Genomic DNA, 11,826 nt, shown 5'->3' with positions numbered 1-11,826 from the left:
CCACACTACCGCCTGGGACATAGAAATGCATTATTACTTGACAGCTTCGTCCAGAAAAGGCAGGCTAGCTACCTACCCCCCTACCTAGGCATATTGAAAGATGGTAGCCCTCGGGAGAGTATCCCACACGAGGTTATCCCACAGCTCTGTAGTATCTATAGGGATTACCAACCAATGTAACGGGTTAACTGACGTGCCTCTTAGAGCAAGCCCGGCTGACACTTCAAATCCCATTGCCGTGGAACCCATCCGAAATGTCCATCAGTGACAAGGATCTTTTCCAGTATTGTGTGTCTACCTACTGTCCACTTGAAATGAGACACGCCATCAGGCTGACCAAGCATAGTCCAATATGCGGCTTCCCAGTCTCTCACCACCTTCGGCCGCAACCCAGCTAGTTTGGGAAATGTCCTCATGCGTGCCGCCCACACAAACAAGTCAAGCTCGGCCACTGCCGTTCTGCAGTCACTCCTTGCGTTGTCCTCACTGCATCGCTATGGTGTTCAATCACAGGCGGTCAAGCTGAAAATCGCGAGCCTGAAGGCACTGGCGGCAGCAGCCAATTCGGAGGGCAAGTTGGGTGTCACCGAAGTAATCCAGCACATTGCCGCCGGAATGTTGCTGTGTTCTTTTGAGGTCAGGATTCTTCAGCTCAGCGGCTAATTACGTGTCGTCTGCTAATGCAGCCGCCGGTCAGGTCCACCAATCTTCTTGTACCTCAAGTCAATGGTCCTGTTATCTTGCCGCCGTCAAGCAGTTGCTCGAGGCGTCCGAGGTTGCAACGCCACAGGAGCATGAAGACCTGGCTGCCTTGTTAGACTGGGTGTACTATCACGATGTCATGATGCGCTTCACTCTACAACACTGGCACGGGGAAGATATTGGGTTTCCTTGTGACACCTTGACTGCGACCAAAGGCTACGCTCAACAACTGCCAGCACTTAGAATGAGACGGAGTTGTATATCCCAGCAACCATCCTCAACTTCAGCCCTCCCGGAACTACTATCCGAATTCTGTGACTCGGTGCCGCGGTCTCCTTCGGGCGTAGCAAACGGCCAAGCTCTTGACGATCACAAAGCCTTCTTGACTGTTCTCGACTGGAGGATCAGAACGGTACCGGTCTTGCTTAAACCCGACGAGGCTGTGGATATAACGACGGCAGTCGAGATTTACCGGCTGGCTGTCCATGTATATGTTAACCGAGTGAGCGAAAATGTTCTCGGCCAGGCAGCCCGGACCCAGCAACGTATCGATGAGGGCTTCGCACTGCTTTCCCAGCTGCCCTCCTGCGAGCGGCAATTTCCTATCCTGGTGCTGGGTTGCGAGGCTCGGACTGACGACCAACGAGCAATTATCTTGGATCTCATCTCGAGGACAGAGAAGAGAGTCACGTCACGGTCTTTCAACCATGTGACAGTGTTGCTGCATGCACTTTGGGCTCAAGATGATCTCGCCGATAGCGAGTTGAACTACTGGACGAAGCTCACTTCTATCATCAGTGGCTGCGCCATTGCGCCTAGCCTAGTCTAATTAGTATACGGGGCATTATCACAGAATTTCAAGGAAGGTTGGTAGAGATGACTCTGAACAGCCATTCCGATCCATGCTCTATTAATCTTGTGACATTCTGATAGACTGGTCCTGCCTACCAGAGCTTTACTCTCAACTATTCATTTAATTCAAGAAAATGCAAAATAGTGAGAAGTTTTCAAAACTTTCACGCTGTCTAACTAGTTGGGACATTGCAGAGACTCTGCTTGTTGCGCCTCTGAAAGGTGACTCTGATCAGTTGGGAGTCTGATGCACGAATGTGAAGATGATGCTTTCCCCGTCCAAGCGGGATGTTCATAATTATGTGATTAATTGCGCTCTGGATACGGCATTCCTGCATACTGCCCACTTCGATAACGAGCTTGGCTGCTGCGCAGCAACATGGACCAATATGAGAGCCGCGAACGGGTGATGTTTGCTGGTGCCTTCACAAGTGACCTGGGGTTGGTTTGTACACGTACTTGCTTCAGATCTCCTTGTTGGCGAAAACTTTGGTCAACGTAAGGTTGTACTTGTGTGAGGATCTTGACTTGTACAAAGTGAAGATAATAATTTCAGGATGAAGAATGCATTGATAGGAGCTTCCCGGCCTGTGCCGTCTCGAACTGAGGTGCATGAAGCGATCTCCTGCATTGCTCGGCGATTCCCGCCTGGGTGGTAGGAAACCAGGTATGGTACATGTCCCTACTGTCCTGCCACAACTGTATATCTTACGAGTTGGCCAGAAGATAGACCCAAATATATGAGAGGGTATACTGCAAAGAAATACACCAAGTAATTAGACTATACGTTCTGAGGCGAGGAAATGTTGCATATTGTCAGGGTGGATCTGAATAGAGCACTGTCTGCTGTAGTGCACATCTGTCTGCAACGCCGGATGTTGCATCGGTGAATGTTCGATAACCACGATGGTCTGGCTACTGTAGTAGTCGTCTCCTGGAGGAGCTACTTTGGTTGAGCTAATCTGAATAAACTTCACTGGGGATCCCGTCAGTAGAAGCCTTGAGCTTGCCAGTTCGAGCAATTGAGTTGCGGGAACGTTGAAGGCTCGACACCCATGTCAGTGATCAACGTCATCCGATGTGGCGTTTTTGATGTGTAGATCCCCTGGTTCACCACACGACCATCCCCAAGCATCCAACAACGGCGATTATTGAATGGCCGTGTTTCTGTACTCCCTTGTCTCCTGCCTGTAGTGCATCCTGGTCACGCAGACCTCCGATGCCTCAATTGCGGCGGGGCAGCATCTGGATTCTTGGGTGCTGTCACAGGCAAATAGTAAGCTATCCGTATGTCACGCCGTCACTAGGTGCACTTGCTAAAAGCACCTCTAAAAGAATGCTTTTTCGACAGAATCTCGCGGTCTCATCATCCTACCCGTCTAATTAGAAGCCATGACACACTTTCCAAGCATATCCATGTCCATTGCCTTTGGTTCCTGATTCACCTGCCAAATTGGGCCAAGACTCTGTGTGGGTCCCGCCGCCGCTCATGCACGATTGCATCGCTACTTTTCCACCGTTGCACTCGGTGGGGCGTCGTTCTCCTCTTTGAGTATCACGGCCGACTCGTTCATCACGACATGACAAGTACCGACTGCGGGTGCTCCTGATCACAGCAGTGATCACAGCAACACAAGGTGACAATTGTCCCTTTCTCAATCGTTTGCCTCAGTCCGCAACTTGAAGCGGCCCGTGTTTGCTGTGCTTGGCAACTTCGTGACGGAGTGCCCAACATCATGTATCCCTTGCGAGTGACCGGCTTCATCTTTCAACCAGGAGAGGGTGCTCCTTGGATCGGCCGATTTGCCGAGCTACATATCCACATGTCCACATGTCCACCTGCCTCCCCATCTCTCCAGGGGACAAGCAAGCCACTCCATCACTTGTCAGTAATCTAGATGACAAGCCGTGAATCGCTGCTTATCTTCACCTTCCATTGGTTTATTGCATTACAAGGTAGTCACAGGTAGCGACAAAGTAATGATCATCCTCACGCGCGTCCACAGTAGCATCCCGGTCCCACAGGGGCAACGTAGTGATATAACCTGGAGATCTCCCTCTCACTACCCTCAGGGCTGCTTCCTGTCCTCCGTCCCCAGAGTGCCACTGTCAAACGTCAATTCACCTCCTGACAGCTTCCAAGATGCACCTGTCTCAGCTGCTCTCGGCCCTTGCCCTCGCCGGCGCCGCCACGGCCGGACGATCTACTCGTCATGTCGCTGGTTTTGCAGACAGGCTGCAGAAGGCGGGACGTAGCACCGCGGCGGACACGCCTCTGATGCCGCGCGATTTCCAAGCAACTGCCAAGCGCGCTACTGCGGGATCTCAGTTCCTCACTAACACGACCGCAAGTAAGCGAACCCACTGGAAAGCTTGACCGTCCTTGGCTTCACAACCTTGCTGAACCAATATCGTCTTGCAGAGTTCGTGGTGGACGGAACCGCCATACCTGACGTCGACTTCGACGTCGGTGAATCGTACGCTGGTTCCATCCCGTTAGGCACCAATGCCAGCGACAGTAATCTCTTCTTCTGGTTCTTCCCCTCCACGAACCCGGCAGCTGGGAAAGAGATACTGATCTGGCTCAATGGCGGAGTAAGAACAACTAAATAGTCCCAGTATTTTCTGACCCAGCAATGAGCAGAGTGCTGACGCGGAAACAGCCCGGCTGCTCATCCCTTGAGGGCTTCCTGCAAGAGAATGGCCCATTCCTATGGCAATATGGCACTTACAAGCCGGTTGCCAACCCCTGGAGCTGGCACGAGCTCACAAATGTCGTCTGGGTGGAGCAGCCTGTCGGTACGGGATTCTCCCAGGGCATCCCTACGGCAACCTCGGAGGAGGACGTCGGCAAGCAATTCATGAGTTGGTTCAAGAACTTTGTCGACGCATTCGGCATGCAAGGTTACAGCGTCTACATCACCGGCGAGTCGTACGCCGGCCAATACGTGCCTTACATCGCAAGTGCCATGCTGGACGCCAACGACACCACCTACTACAACGTCTCCGGGATCATGATCTACGATCCCAGCATCGCCTATGATGACCTACAGAGCGGGGTCACGGTCCTTCCCTTTGTCGAGTCCGCCGCCGCCGTCTTCCCGTTCAACAACACCTTCTGGGCTGATATTCGAGCCCGTGATGCTGCCTGCGGCTATGCCGACTTCCGCAACGAGTTCCTCTCGTTCCCGCCGCCTAGCCTCCTCCCTGGACCGGATGACCTCCCTGGCAAGAACAATGATTCTTGCCAGGCGCTGTATGAAGACATCTTCGATGCGGTGACGGCTGTGAACCCCTGCTTCGATATCTATGCTGTCCAGACGACGTGCCCCTTGCTGTGGGATGTTTTGGGATGTGAGTCTACTTGCGTCTTGAGCTAGACAGCTCGATGTTCACTCCACGTTCCTTTGGTTGGGACGAATCGTACTGACGAGCTTACAGTCCCTGGCTCATTCGGCTATCAGCCCGAAGGCGCCTCAATCTACTTCAACCGCACGGATGTTCAGGAGGCCATCAACGCGCCGAAGATCGAATGGGAAGAGTGTGCCAGCGGCGACGTTTTTGTCGGCGGAGGTGACTCTTCATTGCCGTCCTCGATCACCGTCCTCCCTGGTGTAATCGAGCGCACACAAAACGTCATCATCGGCCACGGAGCTCTGGATATGGTCTTGTAAGTTAATACCTTACTTCCGACTCATTATACCGTTTACTGCAGTCAAAAGCTGACTAGACCCGAACAAGGATCGCAAACGGCACACTTCTGGCCATCCAAAACATGACCTGGGGCGGAGCTCAGGGCTTCCAAACCGCCCCTAAGGACCCCTTCTACGTGCCGTACCACGACGAGGTCTCGCAGAGCACCCTCTCCGCGTCCGGCGTCATGGGCACGACTCACACGGAGCGCGGGCTAACGTACGTCGGCATCGACCTCTCGGGCCACATGGTCCCGCAATACCAGCCGACGGCGGCGTACAGGCAGCTCGAGGTCCTGCTGGGCCGCGTGAGCAGCCTGAGCTCTGTGGACCCGTTCACTACGAACCCCAATGTGACGCAGGTGTCTGCTGCCGAGCTTGCGGCTGCGGGCGGGAACTTCTCATAAAACCACACTGGGAATTTCTCGTCTTTACTTGGCCTGTTCTGCCTTTTGAGAAGACTTTGATGCCTCGGGAGAGAGAGAGTCGTGGAAATTGGCAGATTCAAATAGCAGACACTATGCTCCTGAGGATACATGTAAATAATTGAGACACTCACCTCAGACGACTCGTAATGATACATAAGTGAGAAGCTAAACGCTAGATGCAGGTACTCCCTTACCAGATAAGCATGAGTTAGGATCCTGTCCAATCTTAGATGTTAGGGATCTTCATGTAGGAAAAGGGATCGGCTTGGAAAAGAACCTCCGGCACTTATCCATCTTAGAAAACAACGCAGCTTTTTCAACGCTTAAGAGCATCACAAAAGCTGCTCCCTTTATAAAAGAAGGGAACCCTAAAGGCAAAAAAAGAAAAAAAGGAAAAAATTAAGTTTAATTATATTTTACTCTTTAAATAAATTACTTAAATACTTTTTATATATTATTTATATATTATATATCCTTAATTACTTTACTTATATTTAATTATCTTTATAATTTAAACTTTTAATTTTTTTTAAGAAAATAAATTAATTAAAATATTAATATAATATTATAATATTTAAATAAAATAAATTTAATATTTTTATTATTAAATTAAAAACTTAATTTATTATTAATTTTAATATTTAATTTTTATTAATTTAATTTTTAAAGCTAAATGCATTACTTTTTATTAAAAATAATGCTATACCTTTATACTTAAATATTAAAAAAAGTATTAATAAAATAATTATTTATAACTTTATTTTTAAATATTAAAAATAAAAATTAAATTAATAATTAAAAAAAAAAGTTAAGTAATGCTTTTATATTAAATATATAAAGTTAACGCTATTTATAAATAATAAAAATAAATTAAAAAGTTATTATATATTTAAAAGCTTTATTAAAAATTAACCCTTTATACTTTTTATAAATAAAAATGCTATTTATAATATATATAAGCTATTTAATTAATTTATTAACTTACCTTTCTTAACTTATTAAGATTTATTCTTTATAAAATTAAATACCTTTTTATATAATTTTTAATATTATTTTTACTTATATTATTTAAAGATTAATTAAAAAAAACTAAATATATTATATATTATTTAAAAAATGCTTTTAAGCAAAACTAAATTAATGTTACGGTTTGGGCTTTACTTATTGTGATTAGTTAGTGGGCTTTAGCCTTATAAGAATAGGCTTTGGCATGGGTGCAAACGGGGAGTAAACTTCTCCTTTATACTTTAAATATAAACCCTATTTAAATACCTTATAATAAATAACCTAAGGCTAGCTTATAATATATATTTAAAGTCCTTTTGCATTATAAACCCATAATATAATTATATAAAACTTAATATAATAAGATTTAGAAAGAATAATAATAGCTTATTAAGCCCTTCCTTATTTAAAAGAACTTTTATCTTAAGAATACTTAATAACTTAGTTAGTAAAGATAAGGGCTAAGTTTATAATAAATAAAAAGGCAATTAACGCTAAAGTGGCTTAATTTTTTTATATATTTAGTTAGTTAAAAACTTTCCGTAATTAATTTTTACCTTATATTAATTTTATAAAGATATTTAAGGGGTAGCTAAAAAGCTTCTTAAAGAAGGTTTGCTTTGCATTTAAGAACCCTTTTAAGTAAAGATATGTTAGGCTTAGCTTAATTATATTATAGCAACGTTATGAAAAGGAAATAATAAAATTTCTTACTTAATTTAATTAATTAGCTTATATAATAAAAATTTAAAATTAATTAAATAAATATAAAATATTATTAATAATTAATAGCTTAACCTTTATAGCGAAAGCTTAGCTTAATTATAAGGAGTGGCTAAATATATTTAAGGCCTTTTACTTTGCCTTATAGCAATATAAGGGCGTTTTTAATATTACAGCAAGGAAAGATAATACTTAACCCTAAAATAATAAAGTAATAAATATTAATTAATGGGAACAAAGGTTTAAAATTCAATGTCCCTTATGAATTTAAGGTGAATTCGCGGGGAATTTCTCTATTTAAATATATATATGGTAAATTCACTATAAAATTATATATTTATAATAAATTCACTATAAAAGTATTATAAATTCATAAATGCTTATGAATTTATAGCAAATTTATTATAAATTTATTATAACCTATTTATATTATATTAAATTCCCCCTTATAAATAATTTACTTTTAAGCATAATTTTCTTACGGTATTAATAAGTAGTTTAAACTTAGGTAAATTTAGAAAATAGCGGTAAATAAAGAGTTTAAACCTTAAAAGCTGCCTTAATAATGGTGAAAAGCAACGAAGAAAATATAAAAATTCTTAATAAGGTATCCTAGCTGCTATTATAAACTTTAAACATTAAAAAGAAATAATTATATAAGTATATTTATAGTTTAGCCGGGATATTTAATATAATAAAAGTAATTAATAATAATGCTAAAGGGTTTTTTTTATAAATAATGCAATAAGCTAACTTCCATTTTTAAGTAAATAGCGGAGTATACTTTAATTTAATATATTAATAAAACTTAATTTATTTTTATTATGCTTAATAGCGGCAAAGCGAATTATATAAGGCGGGTTTATTAAAGCAATTAATAATGAAATGGTTAGGTTAGGGATATATATAAGTAATGCTATAATATAAAGAACGTAATAGCTAAATGCAATAAGGTCTTAGGTTTAATTTACCTTTATAGCATTATAATAAGAGTTTTAATTATTATTATAAATTTATTATAAATTTATTATAAATTTACTAAGTATTATTCTTAAGATAAGATAAATAAAGTAGCAAGTATGGTTATATATTTATAAGGTAAGTTAAGCTATATATATAAATATTATAGCTATTAATGTATTTTATTTTTATAATATTTCTTTATATTAATATAAAATTATTAATTTATAAATTAATTAGCATGCTAGTTATTAAAAGAAAAAATCTAAATTACTTTTATTTATAATAAATTTTTTTAAAATAAAGTAAAATAAAAATAATACTATTTCCTCTTAATTCTTATTATAGTAAAATATAAGTGCAACTATATAATTATAGGATTTTTAATGTTTAGTTTTGCTTAATTAATATTGGCAGCATTATTATTATTATAGCTATTGCTAATAATTTTTTAAATTGCGTTAATTATGTTATTAGCAATATTAGCGGTAATTAAATTAACCTTATTATTAATTAGTACATAATACTTTATTATGCTATGGGTTTTAATATAGTTAATTAGGTTAGCTATATAATTATGCATAATATCTTAATTAATAATAATTAGGAAATTATTAAACTTAGCCTTTTAAGTATAAATAATAATTAAGCGGTTAATTTAATTATCTTTATTATAGCAAATCTTAATAACATTAAAGTTTTAGTTTATATATAGCAATTTATATAAAATAAAGCTAATAAGGATGCAATTAATCTTATTATTTAAATTAATAAAGTATAAAATATTAATAGCCTTATATAAATTAATAAAGAAAATATATAAGATTAAAGTTATAATAATATACTTATTATAAATAAAGATAATAATAATGCACTAATTATTAATATTAATTATATTATTATATTAAATAAGATAGCTATTAAAAAGGTTAATAATAATAAAATAACGTAAGTTAAACTTAAGATTAATAATCTCTTTAAACTTGCTTATAAATATAGTAATATTTATATAAAAGTTCTTAATCTTAAGAAGTATAATAATAATAGCTAAGTTTACCTTCTTAAATTAAGCGGCGTTAGCCTTTTTCTTAGCTAAAAATGTAAATAAGTTATTAAGATTAAATTTTAAAGTAATTAAGTAAATAAGCTTAATGTTATTTTTATTATTATTAAAAAGGTTAATAATTACCTTATGCTTATAGTTAAAAATAAATAAATTAAGGCTAAAGTTAAAATAATAAAGAATATTAATAAGGGATTAAGGCTTTTAAGCCTTATTAAATAATTAGCTAACCTTAATAACTAACATTAAAATAACAGTCTTATTAATTTTAACGTTAATAGTTTACTTAGCTAAGTATATGCTTAAATTCTTAGCTATATAAATAAGGGTGGCCGCAATAAAAATAATAACAGTAGCCTTCTTATTAATAATTAAAATCTCCTTATCTTAATAAATAAATTAATTATATAAGTTACAAGCTTAATCTTTAAAAAGTATATTATATTAATAATTTTATAATATACCTTAATAATAAATATTAAGAGATGAGTTATATAAATATAGGCTTAGTGGGTTATTATAATAATTATAAATAGGGAAGTTAATTATATGCTTTTACTTATCTTTCTTTATTAATTTTAAGTCTTTTAATATTTGCTTACCTTTTTATATAGCATTATAAAGATTCTAGCTGCAATATAATAGGTTATTATAATTAATTTAGTAAAAGATAAGGTATTAATTAATAAATAATTTAATTTATATCTTAATAATAAAGCGTTTAATGAAATAATTAAGTAGGAAGTTATAAAGAATAAAGACGTTATATTTAACATTATAATTAAAAAAACCATTATATCCCTTCTTATAAAGGGTTTATTAAAAAGCTTTATAATTACCTTAATAATAAATAAGCAAATTATTATAGTAAGTTATAATAATATATATGCAAAGGGATATATATATTTCTTCATTATATAAATAAGCTGCTTAATAATAGTTAATTATTAATAACTTATTAACTTTACATAACTTAGCTATAAGATAATAATATTTAAATATATAACTTTATTATAAATATATTATGTTAGGGTCCTAGCTAATTAAGTATAAAATTATATAAAAGTTCGACATAATAAGATTATTAACCTTAATAAATTTATAATTATAATAACGTTAACTTATTATAAATAAATAATATTATAAAATAATAAGATTAATAATAGCTTTTAAGGTAATATAATAATAATTAATTAATAAAATAATTAATTAAACTTAATAATAAATAATATTAATAAAAACTAAAAGGATATATTATAAAATTATAAATAATTAAAGTAATATAATTAAAAGAGCTGATTAAATACATTAATTTATTATAAATTTATAATAAATTATTTATACTTAAGTAATTATTTTTTAAGTAGCTTATATGCTGCTTTAATATAATAAAGCTATAATAACGGGGCTATTATTAATCCTCTTTCTTAATAACCTTCCTTACTTAATAAGCAAGCTTAGCTAAAAAATATTTCCTAGCTTAAAAAGCGAAGGCTTTGCTATAATATAGCAATTAGCTTATTAATAAAGGGCCTTTATTTTAGCCCTTTATATCTTAAAGTTCTTAATTAATTTATTAACTTATAAATAATAAATTAATATTTATATATTATAATAATATAAGTAGTTTATTTATTTAATAAAGTACTTAGTAATTATTAAGCCTTAGCTTACTTTATAATCTTATCTTTAAATAATCCTTTTTATTTTATAATATTTAAAGGCTTTAAGGCCTTTAACCTTATTTTTAATAGCATTTATAGCTTTTATTAATAAAGGATTATAATTATATGGATTAAAGCTTAATAGCTAGGCTAGGAATAATTAAGTAATTAAGATTATTATATATATATTTATATATAATAAAAGCATTAATTAATATATAAGCTTACTTACCTTTTTTTAAACCTTAAATAATTTTATTTATTATTAAGAAAATTTATGCATTAGTTTTCTTAATAAATTATATTCTTTTCTTAAGGATATATATATTTAGTTTTTTAATTAAAATTATATTTAATAATGCTTTTTATTATATTATTACTTAGCAGTTATTTAAGCCTTAGTAATTATAATTTAGGTTTTTTCTTAATATAGCTTATAAAGTTAAGCAAGCCCTTAATTTATTAATAATAATAATTAAAGCTATAAAGTATTTAATTAATGAAATACTTTATTATTATATTATATATATTATTAAGATTAAATTATAATAATAGTATTAAATTTATTTATTTATAATTTAAGTAAATAATTACTATTATTTACATTATTATTTTAATTATTTAATTCTTAATTTTAAATTAATTATTAATTTATAAGTATTATATAATAAAGAAGAAAAGTTTTAAATTTAAATTTCTTTAAAGTTTTTATTAAAACTTAAAGAGGAATTTGTAAT

The 11,826-nt window shown here is 35.0% G+C and overlaps 2 protein-coding genes across 2 annotated transcripts; both read left to right on the top strand.

Moving 5' to 3' along the window:
- Window positions 1-254: 254 nt before the first annotated feature.
- INS49_012925 (uncharacterized protein) lies at window positions 255-1,531 on the top strand (the record flags this gene model as incomplete). Its single annotated transcript, XM_043173627.1, has 3 exons — window positions 255-288; window positions 347-636; window positions 698-1,531. The coding sequence occupies 3 exons, from the start codon at window positions 255-257 to the stop codon at window positions 1,529-1,531; spliced, it is 1,158 nt and encodes a 385-aa protein (XP_043022924.1).
- Window positions 1,532-3,697: 2,166 nt separating this feature from the next.
- INS49_012924 (uncharacterized protein) lies at window positions 3,698-5,653 on the top strand (the record flags this gene model as incomplete). The annotated part of the gene is made up of 5 exons (XM_043173626.1): window positions 3,698-3,905; window positions 3,977-4,149; window positions 4,218-4,908; window positions 4,996-5,224; window positions 5,296-5,653. 5 exons carry the CDS (start codon window positions 3,698-3,700, stop codon window positions 5,651-5,653), a joined length of 1,659 nt encoding a protein of 552 aa, XP_043022923.1.
- Window positions 5,654-11,826: the final 6,173 nt, after the last annotated feature.

This window comes from Diaporthe citri (assembly GCF_014595645.1).
Source record: "Diaporthe citri strain NFHF-8-4 chromosome Unknown scaffold_6, whole genome shotgun sequence".
NCBI classification, from domain to species: domain Eukaryota; kingdom Fungi; phylum Ascomycota; class Sordariomycetes; order Diaporthales; family Diaporthaceae; genus Diaporthe; species Diaporthe citri.
This window is presented reverse-complemented; position numbering and strand designations above follow the sequence as displayed.